The sequence below is a fragment of the Neofelis nebulosa genome, chromosome 17, assembly GCF_028018385.1.
Source record: "Neofelis nebulosa isolate mNeoNeb1 chromosome 17, mNeoNeb1.pri, whole genome shotgun sequence".
In the NCBI taxonomy this organism is placed as follows: Eukaryota; Metazoa; Chordata; class Mammalia; order Carnivora; family Felidae; genus Neofelis; species Neofelis nebulosa.
The window spans coordinates 14864406-14882656 of record NC_080798.1 but is presented as its reverse complement, the minus strand read 5'-3'; the positions used below and the strand labels follow the sequence as shown (position 1 = coordinate 14882656).

The 18251-nt window shown below is 54.9% G+C and overlaps 1 protein-coding gene and 1 long non-coding RNA gene across 6 annotated transcripts; one reads left to right on the top strand and one right to left on the bottom strand.

Moving 5' to 3' along the window:
- The first annotated feature begins 913 nt into the window (after positions 1 to 913).
- LOC131499124 (uncharacterized) lies at positions 914 to 3282 on the top strand. Its single transcript, XR_009255733.1, has 2 exons — positions 914 to 1068; positions 2682 to 3282. It is a non-coding gene; the product is annotated as an uncharacterized LOC131499124 (long non-coding RNA).
- A 6469-nt stretch (positions 3283 to 9751) lies between these two features.
- DYRK1B (dual specificity tyrosine phosphorylation regulated kinase 1B) lies at positions 9752 to 18049 on the bottom strand. Of its 5 annotated transcripts, XM_058709799.1 has the most exons (12): positions 17110 to 17410; positions 15704 to 15867; positions 14548 to 14667; positions 14272 to 14460; positions 13960 to 14107; positions 12812 to 13098; positions 11940 to 12086; positions 11713 to 11853; positions 11370 to 11405; positions 11090 to 11285; positions 10590 to 10696; positions 9752 to 10495 (listed from the first exon to the last, which is right to left on the bottom strand). In XM_058709799.1, exons 1-12 carry the CDS (start codon positions 17186 to 17188, stop codon positions 10124 to 10126), a joined length of 1986 nt encoding a protein of 661 aa, XP_058565782.1. In that variant the 5' UTR covers positions 17189 to 17410; the 3' UTR covers positions 9752 to 10123. The 5 variants fall into 5 exon arrangements, with proteins under 5 accessions (XP_058565782.1, XP_058565786.1, XP_058565781.1 ...); XM_058709803.1 differs by lacking the exon at positions 17110 to 17410 and adding an exon at positions 17894 to 18049 and having other exon boundaries at positions 11090 to 11405; XM_058709798.1 differs by having other exon boundaries at positions 11090 to 11405.
- Between the last annotated feature and the right edge of the window lie 202 nt (positions 18050 to 18251).

The window sequence follows — 18251 nt, the reverse complement described above, 5'->3', positions numbered from 1 at the left end:
AGTCCCCGATGTCAACTCTCACACCTCATGGAAACCCAGGGATGACAACAGTAGCTGCCCGAGGGCTGAGGATCACTGAATTCATGCATGGAAAGGGCTTAGGAAGGCACCCGGCATGAAGAAGGCGCCAGGTAAATGCAGGCAGTTGTCATGATAAAGCACATGCCAGCTAGGTTCAAAACCACAGGGTGTCTCCATGCAGATGTGTTCCTACTTCCTTTACATGGAGTTCATTGTCCCAATAGTCCCTGGTATCAGAGTAAAGACAAGAATTCTCCCTAGGTCGATATACTTCAGTTGCCTTCCTTCACACCTATGAAACCCTGTTATATAGGACAGTTGTTCCAAACGCTTGCATCACACCATTTAGAGAAGTTACACAAGTTGTGTTTACAATCGCTGTGAAAATCAGTAGGAGAAAAATCCCCTTAGCTGGGTATTTGCAATTCCATTCTGGCCTGATGACTGTTACTGTGCACACAGAGAAAGACCGCGCTTTTCCTGCCGCTGCAGAATGTTTAAAGTTGTAAGACGCTTCCTGAACGTTTTTTCCTCTTAAAATTCAAACATGATGGGATTTTCTCCCTTGCTAGCTTTTTCTCCCACAACTACTGTTGGTGTTATGTTGGTGTTCAATGAAAACAGTCACTGCAAAAAATTTCTTAAAAGGCCCTTGCCCCCTTCCGACACTCAGAAATGACCACTGGTTACATTTTGTTCATCGTTCTTATAGATGATGATGTCTGGGATCCTTTCAAAATTTATGCGTGGGAAGACCGTGGGTGGAGTGTGGGTTGGGCGAGATTGACTAGACTGGAGGGGGCGGGGCAGGGGGAGGGGCCACGCACAGGCCCAGGTGAGAGAGCTGGTGACGTCACGTTCTGTGTGTCTGGAGCTTAGACAGTTGGGGAGACAGGCAGAGTGACGGTCAGGGGCCACATCACACCAGGCCTTCAGGATCAGTTAGAACCTTGTCCTTAGGATGCTGGAGAAACACGGAAAGGCTTCAAGCAGGAACACGTGATCAGATTGGTGTTTTACCGAACTCCCTCTAACTGCCAAGTGGAGGTGGGTGAAAGTGAGAAAAAGGAGGCCAGGGGCCCAGGGAGGAGGCCAGGCGAGATGAGGTGGGAGAGGTGGGGTTGGACCAAGGCAGGGCCATGAAAGGGGAGAAGAGGGCAGGTGGGAGAGGTATCTAGGAGGCCTAGTGCACAAGCCATGGAGGCTGATGGGTAGGGCTGGGCGCGTGCGCACGCGCGTGTGCTGGGGAGGAAAGCATCAAGGATGAGGCCCAGGGTTCTTCGTGGAAACTTGGGATATGGAGGGGCCACCCCTGGAGGAGAAGGTTTGGAATTTGGGACACACTGAGTGTTAAGGGCCCAGGGGTCACTCAGGGCTGAGGGTGACGGGCCTTTATGAAGCCGCAGGATGCCCAAGTGTGGGGCTAAAGGTAGAGGTTGGGGCTAAGGACAGAGAATGGGCATCACCAGCACAGAGACAGGAAACAGACCATAAAAGTGGATAAGATGGCCCAGGGGCTGGGAGGAGAGAAGAGCCTCCAACACTTAAGGAATTGGTGAAATCAGAGGAACTTATTGCAAAGAAACAAGACAGAGGAGAAAAATCAGGGGACAGCAGCATCACAGAAACCAAGGGGACAGTGTCCTTAGAGAAGGCAGGAATGGCCAACACTGCTGATTTTTGCCACAGTGGCCAACAAGATGAGCACTAAAAGGTGCCCACTGAGCCAGGTTCTCATTGTCAGAGAAAGAAGTTACAAAGAAAGCAAGGGTGGGGCGGGGGGCGGGTAGGCAGGAGCGGACCTTCCAGGGCTAGAGTAGAGTCAGAGCTGGCCAGTGTGCACTCATCAGCATTGACACAGACATCCACCTGCACACACACGCTCAGAGATGCAGATGTGTATGTACACGTCGGTTTGTATACAGACATACATCTTCTAGCTTTGTCAGCTGAGAGCGACTGGAAGCAGTGACACCCGGCAATGAAAACACCCAGAGCGCAGACCTTGGTTCCTAGTACCACTCTCCAGCAAAAGGACCAGGGAGAGTGCCAGATAAGCCTGGGGCTCCTTACAGTGCTGGAAAGTAAGGAGGTGCTTGAGGGAGAAAAAAAAAAGGAGTAAAGAACACAGGAGCCAACCTGACAGGGCCTCTAGGCCAAACCTGTAAAAATCTGAGTGAAAACATTTTGATGGTATTGGGTTATACCGAAAGAATACAAAAAATATCCGTCAGTCCATACTGATATAGATCAATGACTGTACAAATAAAATAAATGGGGTGGAATGGACAAATCTTCATACAGAAGAACTCCAAATAAAATACAGGGAAGAACTGAGGGAAACAGAAAAGCAGCGTCATTAGAACACCACAGTAGGGGTGCCTGGCTGGCATAGTCGGTAGAGCGTGCAGCTCTTGATCTCAGGGTCACGAGTTCAAGCCCCATGTTGGGTGTTGAGCCTACTTAAAAAAAAAAAAAAAAAAAAAAGACAACCACCATATTAACTGTCCCAGGCAAGATCCATTGATGGATGCCAAAATCAGGGGGAGGAACTGTGAGGAGACCGGACATTTGCACAGCCTCAAAGTATCTTCTCACATTTATTAATTACTGTGGTGGTTTTTATATATGAAGACAATATCTGACATTTTTCCCTCTAGGAAACGGAATTTAATTCTCCTCCCTTTGAGAGTACGCTGGATGCTGTGACTTGCTCCCAACACACGCATGGTAAGGAAAGGGCAGAACAGTAATACCGCGGGCAAGATACCTGGTGGATGCCACCTTCATGAAATGAGGTCACCTGAGTCTCAGTGGGATTCATCCCCAGCCTATAGTCTAACTGGGAGAACATGACAAAAACCAGACTGAGGGACAGTCTACAAAATACCTGACCAATATGCCTCAAAACTGTCAAGATCATGAAAGACAGGGAAAGACTGAGAAACTGTCACAGATTGGAGGAGACCAAGGAGACAGGACGAGTAAATGCAACGGGGTATCCTGGATTGGATCCTGGAACAGAAAAAGAACATTAGTGGAAAAACGGGGGGGGGGTGGGTGGGATATGAATAAAGTTCGGAGTTCTGTTAATCCAACACTAACCAATGTTAACGTCTTGGTTTTGACAAATGTAAAACTATTGTTATGTAAGATGTTAACGTGCGGGGGAGCTGGGTGTAGGATGTACGGGAAGTCTCTGTACTATCTTTGCAATCTTTCTGTAAACCCAAAATTATTAAGTAAAAACATTTTAAAGTAGCCGTGGACTTGGCTATGAGTTGGCCCAGCAGAGTCCCTCGCTCCCTTCATCTGGCTCTTCAGATCTCACCTCCTGTGTTCTCTACTCTGGGGAGTCCTTCCTGACACCTCAGACCAGGTCACGTGCTTCCTCTGGGCTCCTCCGGGGAGGCCGCCGCGGCCGTGTGTCTCCCCAGGAGCGATGAGTGTCTCCCTGACTAGGAACTGTCAATGCTGATGGCGGCAGAAGCTGCACCAGATCCCCATGACTTCTCCCAACCTGACCCTTCCCCTTCTGAGCCCAGAGCCTGCCGGATTCCCATCTTCATGGTCTCCCCGACCCCATTCACCCGAGGCAGGGCACATCTGAGGCCACACAGATGGTCTGTCCCACCCACCTATCAAAACAGCACCAAATCATTCCCCTTGCCCACATGCCGGCCTTCCATACACTGACCGCCAGAAACACTCCATGAGTGTGGTCACTGAAGGTGACTGCCCAGTGCACACCCCTCCCAGAAGGAATCTTCCAGCTACAACAGGTTCAGCTGGGTTGGACACTGGACCCCAATTCAATTCTCATCTGGGGAATCTGGAATGGGGCCCGAGGGGCTGTAGGGCACTGCCCTGGAAGGTCACACAGAGTCGGGGCAAGAGTCTACTCTGGGCCAGCCTAGCTGCCTGCAGAATGCAAAGGGAGGCGGGGACCACAGGGCCCAGGGGAAAGAGGAAAGCAGAGTCGCTGCCCCGTGTTCAGACTTGATCCTGCCCTCACCAGGCCCCAGTCCATTTCTCTCCATCATCACCCATGACCACTCTACTGTGGGCTCTGTCTTCCAGATGTTTCCAGAGCACTGCTCACTCCTGCCCCTGCCCTGTTGCAGGCCACTGTGATCTCTCACCTAGATTACTGCATTGACTCCTCATGGGCCCCCTGCTCTCCACCTCCACTCACCCTTAGCAATCTCATCCTGGGCCTTACAACTGCGAAAATGCCAGTGACTCCCACATTTGTATCTCTAGCTCAGATCTAGCCCTGAATGCCAGACTCATACGTCCCACGTGCTCGGCCAGTCCACAGGGACATTCCACAGACCCGCAGCCTCTCCAGGTCTCCCCCAGGCAGTTCCTGGTACCACTTCCTCCCAAACTTAGAGCCGTTGGCTCCTCTTTCTCACCCCACACCTGTACCCCAAGTCCTGTCCACTCTTCCTTCAAATTATGTCCTAAATTCGGCCACACCCCTGGCCAAACCACCACCATCTCTCAGCTGGAGAGATGCAGCCTCTGCGCTGCTTCCACCCTGGTGCCCACGCAGTGGCCAAAGGAACCCTACAAAGATGGTAGATGGCATCGCTCTTGGGCCCCAAACGCACTGCATGTCTGCCCCCCTCACTGTGAACCGAATTTGAATCCGCCAACCAAGCTCGTATGGCCTGGACCCTCATCCCCTTCCCGTCCACTGGTTCACTCTGGTCCAGTTCACTCTTTCCTGCTCCTCCAACACATCCCCGCATACCTGAGGCCTCTGAATTTGCTCTCTACTTTTACTTGGAATGTCCTTCCCAAAACACACGCACAGCTGGCTTCCTCCCTTTTGGCCAGGTCTCTCCTCCATTAACATTTCCACAAAACTTATTTAGGCCCCCTCCCCTCCCCGTTTGTCACTCTCCACCCCTCCTCTCCTCAACCCCCCCTCCCCCCAATAATCTCCCAGGCTCTTATCCCCAACACTGATTTCCCGACCATCCACCTTCCCCAGGAGAATGGATGTTGCAACAAGGTCAGAGCTTGGGAGGACCTTGTTTACTACTATAACACCAGCACCTGAAACAGTGCCTGGAATGCAGTAGGTATTCAGTAGCTGATGAATCAAAAAATAAATGAATAAAACGCTAGAATCAGTTAGGATGCTGGTTCCAAGTAACGGAAAGCCAGTTCAACTTGGCGTAAATGATAGCCAGGTTTACTGGTTTCCCTAATGACAAAGTCCAGAAGGAACCCACTTCAGGTGAAGCCTGATGCAGCACTTCAACAATATCACCAATGACCTGTCTGTCTCTCCACTAGAACTTCCAAGAAATTGGCTTCCTCCTGTGGTCCTAAGGTCACTGTCTACAATAATCTTGGCTGTATGCTTCATAGTAATTATCCCTGCCATATGCTAGGCGCTTGCTAAGTCAGACCCTGAGACGAATATTGTTATAATCTCCATTTTACAATGACAAAATTGAGCCTTGGAGAGATGAAGTCACTTACCTAAAATCATACCACTAGTAAATGGGTTAATAATGCTTGTATCGTCTTACTATCCCTTCTTTAACGATTATGAACATTTTCATGCTAACGACTAATAGCTATCACAAACTCAGCACTTACTACGTGCTAGATATCTTGCCAGTACTCCATTAACTTCTCTGTGCCCTCAGTTCCTCATCTGTGTAACGGGAATAACAATTATTACCACACAGGATGACTGTGAGGCTTAAGTGAGCTAATATACAAAATGATAAGATATCAGGAAGCTTGTTTCAGTGAGCTATCGCTGAGTAACAAATCATCCCATAACACAGTGGCTTAAAATAGCAGCCATTTATTTGCTCATGATTCTGGAATTTGAGCAAAGCGGGGAGGGCAAGGTGAGTCTCCATTCTACTTGGTGTCAGATGGGAACTTGGCTAGAACATCCAAGATGGCATCACTCTTGTCTTGCACATCAGCTAAAACAGCGGAACAGCTGGGGGGTGGCTGGGCCTCTCTCTGTACACATCTCTCTCCAGTGGAGTAGCTGGACTTCTTTGTAAAGCAGCCCAGGGCCCAAGAAAGTGAAAGCAGTACTGCGGGCCTCTTGAGGCCCCCGACCAGCACAGCATCACTTCCACTGCACTCTACTGGTTAAGACAAATCATGGGCCAGCCTAGATTAGAGGGCAGAGAGACTCCACCTCTTGATGGGAGGAACAAAGATGTGTGGCCTTCGGTAGAGGAGGCTATTTTAATCTCAGGAGAGCAGCCTTTTCACAGGTCTCACTACTTCAATCTTTAACCCCCTCGTCACTTCCCCCACACGACAGCCAGAGGGATCTTGTAACATACAGAACTGACGGCACCTCCTCTCAATGCTTAAAGTTCTTTGAGAGTCTCCATTACGCATGGAGTTAAGGACCCAACTCCTTACAGGGTCCACATTACCAGGCTTCTTGCTCCCCATCAGCCTCTGGGCTCCGACCACCACACACCCACACCCACACACACACTCCTTTTAATGGAGTGCCTAATGCCTACACTTTCATCACTTCAATCCCACTTCCTAGGATCTAGATTAGAGTTCTGGCCAAGTGCTCTTATGGCACTTTCTGCATTTCTTTGTAATTTCATATCTGTGTGATTAGCTGACGATTTGAACCTCTACCCCTGACACTGTGAATTCTCGGGGAACAGGGAAACCGTTTTGTTCTCTGCTGTGTTCCTGATGCTGAGCACAAAGCAGAAGCAAGATGAAATCCTTGCTGAATGTCTGAGACCTCAGAAAATTTTAAGGCAGTCCTCTGAAGTTCTGTGGAAGAGGGATGGGCAGAGTCCCTGTGATGCCGGGGTAAGGATCTACATTCGGAAATCACCCACTGACTCGTCCCTTCAATAAACTGTTACTGAGCCCCTACTATGTGCCAAGAGCTCTTCCAGATGTTAAAGATAAAATATGAAGTAGACAAAAGCCCCTGCCCTCATGAAGTTTATGGTCTGCTGTGGGTGCAGAGGAGAGACAGACAATAAACAAGATAACCTATACAGTGAGTCAAATAGTGATATGATTAATGCTACGGAACAGTTAAAGGGAAATTAATATATGAATGTTAGTAGTATAGTTCTAGAAGGGTGGCCAAAGAAGTTCTCAAGGAGGAGATGATATCTGAGTAAAAACTAAAGGAGATGAAGGTGAGCCTTGACATCTGGAGAAGAGTGTTCCAGGTAAAGAGAGGAAGTGCAAAGGCCCTGAGGCTAGTGTAGCTGGAGCAGAGTGAGCAGGGTAAAAGGACCAGGTGGAGAAGTAACAGGGACAGATCATGCAGGGATCAAGGGCCTTGCAAAGGCCATGGAAAGAACACTGGCATTTGCTGTGTGAGATAGCGCCACAGGAGGGTACTGAGCAAGAGAGAAATGTGACCTGATACAGGTATTCAGTGTCACCCTGCTGCATATAAGAAAGACTGTGGGGAGCACAGAGACCACTGAGGAGGCTGCCGTGATGGTCTAGGCAGGATATAGAGTGGACAGGACCAGGGTGACAAGAGTGGAGGTGGGAAGAAAGGATCAGGTTCTGAATACACTTTGAAGGAATTTGCTGATGGACCAGACACGAATATAAGACAATGAAGGAGGAGGCATTTACTGAGAATGTGGGAAGAACAGGTTTTGGGGAAAAGACCAGAGTTCAATTTGGTCAAGATACCTTGGTCTCCAGAGGACTACAGCTATCTTGAGAGAGGAGGTATCATGTGGGCAGTCAGCAGGTCAGGGAGAGGTTCTGGGCTGGGCATTGAAATGTGGGATATACATTTCCACACTTATCCCAAATTCCTACATGACTGGATCCTGATGATGTCTCGAAGCTCATCTTGCACGTTGCTAAGTCAATGGCGCACACATGCGCGAGCACACACACAATCTTGGGCCTTCCACTTGCTAACTATGTGATCTTGGTTAAATTACTTAACCTTCTCTGTGCTCAGCATCCTTGTTTGCAAAATGGAGATCATAATAGTCTCTGCCTCCTAGAACTGTCCATTAAAAATTTTTTTTTTCTTATTAAGCATCTATAATATGCCAGATACTGTTCTACCTGCTGGAGATACCCCTTTCCCGCCCCTCTCTGCCTCCCCCTTCCACACAGCCTGTAAAGCCATACATTCTGTCAACTCAGCCTTCTGGACGTCTCTCCCACCAACATCCTTTCTCCCCTCCCAGCCAAGACTCCTGCCCTGGTTCATCCCCAACATCTCTTGCCTCGGAACGTGCCACAGCCACCACCCTGGGCTCCCAGACCCTAGTCTCGTTCCCATCACCCTGTTCCTAGATGGCAGCAAACTGGGCCATGCCCCTTCCCTTCTAGAAATCCTCTCGTGGCTCCTCGATGTCTTTAGGACAAAATCCAAGCTACCTAATCAGGCCAACAAAATCTTCCACCATCAAATTCATACAGAACTTTCAATTAGCTCGCCAACACCTCATCACCCGCAGTTCATATTCACACAACAGGCTGTTTCTCGTCGCTGCCTGTGCGCAAACCACCGCACCACCGCCACCCCAAACATCCGGTCTTCGGGTCTCAGCTCAAACAGCTCCTCCTCCTCTGGGAATGTTCCCTACCCGTGCCTCGTCTGGGGTCCCCTCAGCGTCCCACACTGCGCCCCGTCCCGAACACCCGCAGGTCCGTAACGGCGTCCACCCTTCTCTCCTACCGACCGGGGATTCCTGTGAGCTGGGCCAGACACCGCGGCTGGTGATGCTCTGTGCGATGGGGCCGCTTCAGGCCTCAGCGCCTCCCTCCTGCTCTGTGACCGCGGACGCCTAACCTGCTCAGTCTCGGGGAGCAGCACAGTGGCCCACCTTCCGCACGCCCGACAGAACTCAACACCGGCGAACAGCCTGACCAACGCCACCCAATCACAGCTTTTTCCTTTCCTACAGCCCGCCTCAAGCATCCGGGCCCCGTCCACCTCTGACTACCGATTGGCTGCCTGAGACTGGCCCTAACTCGTGAGCGAAAAGAATCCTGGTCTTTGTAGTCCCCTGACGAAAAGCGGCAAAAGGGATTGCAACGTATAACTCCATTTCCCAGGAAGCGCCGCGCCCCAATGGCGGGAGACGGTAGGTACCTTTGAATCAGGAGGCTCTTGACTGGCCGGTTGGGAGACTTAAGTTTCCAAATTGCTATGGAAACAGACCCACTTACCTGAAACCCCGGGAATAGCTTTCTGCCAGAGAATCTCAAAATGCTTTGCTCCGTCACGGTTCCAAAGGGTAAGACCAGACATGGGGGTGGGGGTGGGGTAAAGTCTGTACCTTACACTGCCTGCCTGCCATTCCCCAGATGGCATTAATAAGGCCTGCTGCAAGCATTCGGCACCTACTAGATGCCTGCCTGGCATAAGGAGCCACTCCTGTGCAGACTCTGTGGAAGCCCTGGCTTATTAGGGCAGATCCTGATGTTTTCCAGAGACAGGCCACAGCTGGGCGTGTACTCGTTCAGGGTCTGTGTTTACCACGTTAAAGACAAACATGGGCTAGGATCCTATCCAGGATCTCTCGTCTAGGATTCCGTAGCCCCAGACTTCCTGCAGCCCCGTGTCTGCGCCAATAGCCATAACTTCCCCAGGGATGCATCCCTCATGACAGAGCTTTTCTGGCACCCCCTCCCAAACACCGTTCCCCACCACGCCTCTGAGGGCCAGGTGAGGGGAGCCGAGGCCTTGCAAACTCTCAGGCAGGCGTGTGAGAAAGCTCTTTACTGGGGGGTACAGCAAGGAGGAGCAAGGCCATCTCCCCCTACCTGCCCCCACCCCCTCCTAGGGCCCTAGGGTGAAGGGGGTCTCCCCCCGACACCGGACCACCACTGTCTTTGGTACAATAAATAGAAAACAAGGGGGGGGGGGGGGAGAGGGGGCCAAGGGTCCAGTCCTTAGTGAGGAGGGTGCGCCTAAACCCCTCTCCTTGACCCCCTGCCCCAGGCCCCAATCAGTGCAGGCCTCACCCACCCCAGCTGGGTAGCAGCAATTCCAGTCAAGGGGAGAGATGAGGATGGGAGCCCAGGGCCCCCAGATGGGGGGTATGGCTTCAGGAGGGGCCCCAGGGAGGGGGCTGGGTCATGAGCTGGCTGCCGTGCTCTGGGGTACACCACGGAGGCCCAAGCGAGGCCCCAGAGTGGCAGGGTCATCAGGGGGTGGGAGGGGTGGACGACCTCCTGTCATCCGAGTCCGGAGGGCTGAGGCAGCCGGGTGCTGGGGGGCAGGCGCCGGGTGAGGTGGGGAGCAGTCCGGAGGGCCGCCCACCAGGCTCACATCCATCAGCTCCGGGGGTGGTGGTGAGGTTGGTGATGGGGGACGGCCAAGGCATCGGGGTTGAGGGGGTAACTGGGCCCCGGCCCCTGGCAGTGACGAGGCGGAGGCAGGGGCCTGATGTGTCTTGTGGGGCACATCACCCCCTGCCCAGGGGCGCAGCGGCTGGGAGGGTGGGACCTAAAGGAGCAGAGGAATAGTGGGTGATGGAGACCCAGGTCCTGAAGCCCAGATAACCCACTATCCACCTCCCAGGTCCCCAAGGCCCCAGTACCTGGGGGCTGTTCATCTCACAGTCAGTGATGGGGGGCCCGGGGCCCCCACAATATCGGTTGCTGTATCGGTAGGTCCGGTTGTCACTGGAGGAGCCGCTGGAGCCTCCTGGAAGTGCCAGGGGAGGAAATGAGGAGAAGCCTTAGGGTGAGGAGAGGTGGTGGCTGGGTTTTCGGGTGGCTGAGTCTGGCTGGCGACTCAGGCCCACGCCTGGGCTTTGGGATCAGAGCCTATCTGAAGGATGGGCCCAATTCTGAGATTAAGGATCAGAGCTCGGTTTTGGCTTTCAGAGTCAGAAGCAGTTCCAGAGGTGTGAGCCCAAGCGCAATTTCAGAGATCAGGTCACAGCCAGGCAGAGCTCTCTTGCCCCACCCGTTCCGGAGTCCAGGATCCCACAATTTCCAAGCTCTAGATGAAGGCCCAGTGGCAAGGTCCCCCAGGTCAGGCCAAACCCATGGTGCCCACCCTCCTGTTCTAGCCCACCTGGCACTGGGCACCCACCAGAGCTGGAGATGGAGCTGGCGGTGCTGGAGGAGGGGCAGGTATCAAGGGGTGCGGGCGAGGTGGAGGCACTGCTGCCTGCCGGGCCCGTGTTGGTGGCCTCATCAGCCGTGCGGCGGAAGAAGCCGTGCTGCAGAGCCCCCAGTGGGCTGATGCGGGCGGCGGGCTCATACTCCAGCATGCGCAGCACCAGGTCCTGGAAGCGGAGGTAGTCGGCGGGGCTGTGGCCCGGCTCCCCCGCCCGCCGGCCCCCGGGCCCGCCCGTCTGCACGCCCAGCACCTCCTGCAGCCGCCGTGTCCCGGGGCCCTGGTAATCCTGGCAGGGAGGGGGTGGGAGGGGGGGCAAGAGAGTGGCCGTCAGTGGGCAGGAGGGGCAGGGAGACACACACGGGGAAACAGAGGCACAAGAGAGAAAGTGAAAGGAGAGAAGCTAAGAAGAGTTGTGGGGTGGGTAGGAGAGACGGGGGAGGGGGGGTGGGCTGGGACGAAGGAGAGGACAGACAAGGGGGAGAGGAAGGAAGGGAAAGACACAAGGGAGAGGAAGCAGGGAGAGAGGAAGCCCCAAGTGTGAGAGAGTGAGGGGCCACCAGGGTGGGAGGAGCGGCGTGGGGCAGGGGCCGCACCTTCCTGAGTTCCTTTGTCCTTCGTAGGGTCCAGCCACCCCCAGGCAGCCGTTCAAAGTACTTGCGAGCCTTGGGTGCCTGGTCCAGCATGGGGGCTGGTGGGATGCCCAGCACCTCCACAATCCGGTTCATCTGGTCCACCTGTGGAGCAGTCAGGTGGGCAGTCAGGGTCATCAGGCCAACCAGGCCTCTGTCCCCTCCAGCACACCCCCTCCTCGGGAGCACACCTCATTGGAGCCACTGAAGAGGGGCTCTCCAGTGTGCATCTCCACCAGGATGCAGCCCAGGGACCACATATCAATGGCCAGGTCGTAGGGTGTGCCCAGAAGCACCTCAGGCGACCGATAGAAGCGGCTCTGGATGTACTGGTAGATCTGGGGGGCGGAGCAGGGAAGAAGGCAGCAGTCAGAGGTCCCAGCCTCCCCTAGTGGTGCCATGGCCATACCCCAAGCTGAGACAAGCTTCCTTTCACCAAAACCGGGGACGGAGGTTCCAAACTTGGATGTTACCAGCACCCCTGCTTTCCAGGAGCCACTACCATCATCTTATTCACCAGCCTCAGAAGTCTCTGCTGACCTAGTCTCACCCTGATCTCCATCCCAAAGCCTGACCCTGGTCATCAGAGGCTGGCAGTCTGCAAGCCCAGGCCCTTCCCACCCCCGCAATCCAGACCCTTTCCAAGCCATCTCAAATGTCTGCTCACATGAAGCTGCAAAACTAAAGCACCCGTCCCCTCTGAAGGGCACAGGGCAAACAACTTAGCAAAGCATCACTCCAAGCTCAAAGCCAACCCAACTTCACTCTACCCACATCTGGCAGCCTCAACACTGGCGCTGCCTCCTCAGGCCTCACGCTTCCTTTCCTACTGGGAACTACATCCTGTGGCACTTTTACCACACCCCCCCCCCCCCCCCCCCCACTCCGTACAGCCAACACCTCATCCCGATACTACCCTTCAGGCACCCGCCAGGCCACTTCAGGCTGGGCCCTGCAACCCCATCCCCAGCCTAGCTCCGCCCCTCGGGCTCCAGCCACCGGTGCCCCCGCCCCTGCCACACCCACGCCGCGAGCCCCGCCCCCGGGCCGTGCCGCGCCGCACCCGCTGGCCAAGCTGGCAGGAGCTGCCGAAGTCCACGATCTTGATGGCGCTACGCTTGGGATTGCAGAGCAGGATGTTCTCGGGCTTGAGGTCGCAGTGAATGATGCTGAGCTCAGGCGTGGCCAGGAAGAGCAGCGCTGTGCAGAGCTGCTGCGCCAGCTTCCGCGTCAGGTTCAACGAGACTCCGCGGAAGTGCGTGTTGCGCAGGAGGTCGTACAGGTTGTAGGAAAGCAGCTCGAACACCAGGCACAGGTGGTTCCGAAACATGAAGTGCCGCTTCAGGTGCACTGCGGGGAAGGAGGCAGAAATGGGCCGCTGGTGAAGCGGAGCCTCAGAGAGGGCCAGTGGTAGCCGGGGACACACAGTAATAGGGAGAGAGGCCACAAGCAGATCTGACTCTGCCGTGCGAGCACCGGACAGATAGTGGTGTGCCCACGGGAGGCAGCTGCTGGTCAGGGTGTTTCCATTCGGTCTGTAACTTGATTCACGTCAAGAAAAATATTTTCTTGATTAAGAGAAGTTCATTTTTTTCAGGTCTCTCTCCAACTTCCTGATAAGTGAGAGAGAACGTTTCTCTTTGGTGCTGATGGGTCTTTAATACCCTTCGCCATGTCCTTAATTTTGTAACATTGTTTTAGTCTCAGTTCTGCTTATTTTTGTGGCAGAGGACACTCGCTTTCCATTTACTGTAACCATATGTATTTCAAGAAACACACTCTCTAATCTACTCTTGCTTTTTCTAAGAGGAATCAGTGTGGGAAAGAGGAAAAAGACTGACACAGACGTCAGGAGTAAAGGCCCTGGAGTCTACTGCCTGGTGACATTATAGCTCCACTGAGTACAAACTCGGTGGCCTTTGGCAAGTGATAGCGCCCGAATACTTCCTTTTCTACTCCAAGCTGTGGGCCATGATGCCCCTTCCCCCCAGGGCTGTGGGCATAGGGAAACCAGTTGATTCAACGGGTGCTTGCAACAAGCCTGACCCTTAGTGAGCACCCAATAAATTCTGGTCAGCACTATGCTGGGAATAGGTCAGAAATCATGAAGGCGGCAAGAGAATCACTGATGTCAGGGAATTACAGACCAGAGCCTGCCCTGAAGACACTAGCCCCATCCTGTACCGGGTGTATGGCTGCCCCGGGCCTCACCTATGTAGTACTTCATCTCTGTGTCGTGCTGGTTCATCAGCTCTAGCAGCCGCAGCTCAATCTGGGCCTGGTTCAGGAAGGCCTTTTTGTTCTTGATGATCTTGATGGCCACCAGCTCCTGGGTCTGATGATCATAGGCTTTCACCACCTGCCAGGGCAGGACATGGCACAAAGTGAGGAATGGGGGTGGGGGATGGGGAGGAGGGGATGGGAAGGGGGATGGGGGACAGAACAAAGCACCACTTTTCTGTGGGTCAATACCACTGGGTGCCCATGCCCCCCAATCCCTGGGTCAGGGTGTGCGTCCCACACCTGGCCAAAGGAGCCTTTGCCAATGAGTGAGTCAATCTCGTAGCGCTCCAGCCAGCGCTCGCCACTGCGCACAATGTAGTCGTGGTTGTCATCGTCATAACCATGGTTCAGGACCTTTTTCTCCTTCTTGGTGCTCGAGTCCTGAGGTGGTGCCTGCTGGGCCCGCCGCTTCTTCTTCGCATAGTATACCTGCCCAGCCGGCCAGCAGATAAGGACTGCTGAGTGACCTGTGCTGGCAGCCAGGACCCCTCAGCACCCAGCCGGGCCCCCGCCCACCTCATTGATGTGCTTGTAGGTCTTGATGAGGTCCACGGACAGCTTGCGCAGCGGGGCTGAGGTCGCATCCCGAAAGGCCAAGGGCAGCCTCCGTGGCAACAGCCGCACATCAGGCAATACCTGCAGGGCAGGGCGAGGGGTGGGCACTGAGGACAGGCGTGCACTTCTGACCTCCAGAGGGAGAGCTGTCTGGGTGGCTGGGTCATCATGGTTACACACGCACATAGTTACTCGGTCATCATGTGACAACCCCACTAGGATAGAAATTCCCCAAGGGCAGAGACTCTCTGGTTCTTGCTGCATTTCCGGTGCCTGGAGCAGGACCTGGCACATAGCGGACAGTCATTAGAGATTTGCCGAGTGAATGAATGGGGAACTGTTTACCCCTCACCTTCCATCCCACACCTTTACTCCTTTCCGAACCTCAGTGGGAGAGATCAGACAGAAAACGTGGGCTCTGCCCTTTGCGGTCCTTCGCCGAGAGACCCTCCATTCTGGGTGTCCCATCTTGAGGGCTCCCTTCTTGCCTTACCCTTGTCCCGTTGAGTCTTCTCATCCCTCACCCCCAACTCTGCACCATTTTTCCCAGTGTTTCAGGATCCAGCACCCTTGATCTTCTACTCCGTCCCACTTTAAGCTCTACATTTCAGAGCCTTAAACAGTCTCTACCCCTGAATGTCTTTACTCTGCACCCTAAGGTGCTGCTGGCTCCAGGATCCTTTGGGTTCAACCTTCACCCACTTTCACCCCACCTCCCTCCCCCATCTTTCACTCTGGAACTTTTTTCCTTAGTGAACATTCATTGAGTGTTTTCGACGTGCCAGGCACTGTTCTCAGCATTTTATGCGCATTTCATTAACTTGTTTAATTCTCACAACAACCCTGTGAGGTAGGTATCATTACTCGCTCCATTTTACAGAATTCTAGAAAACTGAAGCAGGGAGAACCTAAGTAATTTAACCACCATGTCAGGATTTGAACCCAGGCTCTCTAAGCAGATTCGGCCAGCAACTCCTCTATTATTTTCCATTCCAGATGGACCCTTCATGCCCCAAGGAAACTGTTTTGGGCAACCAAACTATCTTTCACCCCCCAGACCCTTCTGTCCCCAGCCTCCCCCTACCCCAGGCAGGTAAGGAGCCAGCTGAAAGCATACCTGCGTGTGCTCCTGGGGCCCTGGGAAGCCAGAGAAGGGACCATGGCCTGGTGGGACGGCCATGGTGGGCTCAGAGGGCCGCAGGGGAGCGAGGCCTGGAGCGGGAGCCCGGCCGGGGGGCGCCTTCTCGCATCCTGCACCTCGGCTGCCACCGCCGCTGAGACCTGAGAGCAGGCAGGAGGCAGGGGAACAACATGGAACAAGGGAATGTATGGGACAGTACGAAGCAGGAAAGAGGTAGACATCAGAAAGAAGGCAGGGCACAGGGAGAGGAGAAAAAGAGCAACAGGTGGTAATGAGAAGGGACAGAGAGAAGCGGTGGGGGTGGGAGCACAGCGGAGTCCCTCAACAGATGATTACCAAATAAATGAAGTAGGTGGCACAAAGAGGGGAACATGTGAAAGGGAATGATTGCAATCCAGGCAGGGATATAGACCATGACAAGAAAGAACAGAAAGACCCCAATAATTGGGGGGAGGAAAAGAAAAAGATAGAAACCACAGACAGTATAGAGAGTAGGATTCACTGTTCGCTTCCCATTTCTACTTGTGGCCCTCCCCGACGCCCCCTCACACAAGATCTTGCCCTCCTGCAGTCTTCCCTGATCATCAGGGAAGACTCGTATCACAGCAAGGTCCCTCCACTTCAAGATCTACCCTTCCCGGTAGATCCCTCAATCCAGAGAGCTCTAGGATCCCCCCAAACCACATGAGACAACTCTGGGCCCCCTCCAAACCCACTACAGAGTCCTCTGCAGGCCCCTAAAACCACATCAGGGTCCTGGGGACCACACCAAGATTAACCTGTTATATAGGATTATCTCCATACAACAGAGTCCCACCCCATGGCATTCCCATCCACCAGCCCCCACCCCCCAGGGGACCCACCCCATATCATGCCAAGACCTCTTCCCTATAACATTTCCTCCCACACCAGGGACCACTGCTCCAGGTAGTTGCTCCCGTGGCACATCGGGGCTCTTCTCCGTATTACTTCATGGTCCCCCTCAGAAGCAAGGCTCACTTTCCCTGATGGGAGCAAGGAGGCTTCTCTTCCCTCGCCCTTCTCTCCCCTACACTGGATCTTCCCCTCCTCCTCCCATCCAAGATTTCTACCAGGGCCCTTTCTCTACACCAGGGTCAATACACAACTGTGCCAATTCCTAGAAGGCCCCCAGAACCAAATTCCCCAAATATCACATAGAGTTCTCCCCTCACAGAGTACCTGTCACACCAAAATCCTCTCCCCACAGGCCTTCTCCCATGGCACTCCCTTTCTTCTATGCCAAGCCTTGCCACTCCACGATCCCTCCTCTCTCCTGGAGCTCCCCCGCCCCTCGCCCGAAACAACCTCTTCCCCGGGGCCCTCCCACGACAGGACCTTCTCTCCAAGCACCCACCCCCTACCCGGGTCAGGGCTGGCGCGGGGCCCACGGGGGGCTGGGGCGCGGTGGGGCCCCCAGTGGGGTGGGCGAGCAGCCAGCATGGCGGCGGCGGTGGCAGAGAGGAGACGGCCGCCTGTCCCGGCCCGGCCGGCCCGGCAAGCCCCGCGGCGGGGAGGGCAAGCGGGACAGGCGGCCCGGTGGGTGACAACAGCAGCAGCCGCCGCCGCCGGGGGTGGGGAGAGGAGGGAACGAGGGTCAGCCCGGGGCACGCGGGGGAAGGGGAAAGCAGGTGGACGGGGGAGGGGTGGGTTAACCCTCGCCCCGCCGGCCCCGCCCCGCGCAGCCACCCGCCCCTGGGGACCCAGGCGTCCCGCCCCCCACCCTGGAGGCCCGCCCCGGTCGGCGGAGCCCCGGCGGGCGGGGCCGGCTGAGCAGAGCTTGGCAGTCCGCACCTGCCATGGCAACAACCGTGCCATTGGCCGCTGCTGCCAAGAGCTCAGCCAATCGCAGTCCAGAACAGCTGTTGCTAGGCGACGACGATGCAGCCGGAGGAGTCGAGCCCAAACAAAGGGCGGGAGCGGGGCCCCGCTACCCCCTCCCAGCCTCACTCCCAAGACTGCTCCCTCGGGCTCGGCCCCTTCCAAGAATCCGACTATGAATAGCCAGGCACGGCCTGCACCTGCCCGCCGCCCCCCTGCCCTCCTCCCTCGGCCTCGTGCTAAGTCTCGCGGCGACGCGGGCAGGGTGGGTCCGTACTGCTCCCTCCCCGCGAGCTCGTGCTACCCCACCTGTAGCCGCGTTGTTACCTGAGGGCGCGGGCAAGGGGACTCAAGCTGCTCGGGAAGCCCGAGCTCAGACCTGCCCACTGGCTGAAAGTATCCGGCGGACGCGGCGAGCCAGGGCCCCGATTACCCAGTAATGCAACCAGCAAAATGGCGACCACAACAAACCGGCCCCCACCTCCCGCCTCGGGCTCCGCCCCCACTCCCCCCATTCGCTTCACCCACGTGACCCAAGGTAACACTCCGCGCCTGCGCGCAGCGGAGCTTACCGGTAGACCCGCACAGTAAGCTACCAACCCCGCCCAAACGCCGAAACCCGGGTTGCGACTGCGCAAAAGGCAGCCAAGACAGGAACATGCGCACGTGTGACCGGATGAGCTCG

Coding starts and splice junctions, on each gene's coding strand:
- DYRK1B (XM_058709798.1), bottom strand. CDS start 17,188: ATGCTGGCTGCTCGCCCACCCCACTGGGGGCCCCACCGCGCCCCAGCC. Junction 12,087..12,811: donor CCTGCCAGCTTGGCCAGCGG/GTGCGGCGCGGC, acceptor TCCGCCCCCCAG/ATCTACCAGTACATCCAGAG. Junction 11,406..11,712: donor GGACAAAGGAACTCAGGAAG/GTGCGGCCCCTG, acceptor CCTCCCTGCCAG/GATTACCAGGGCCCCGGGAC.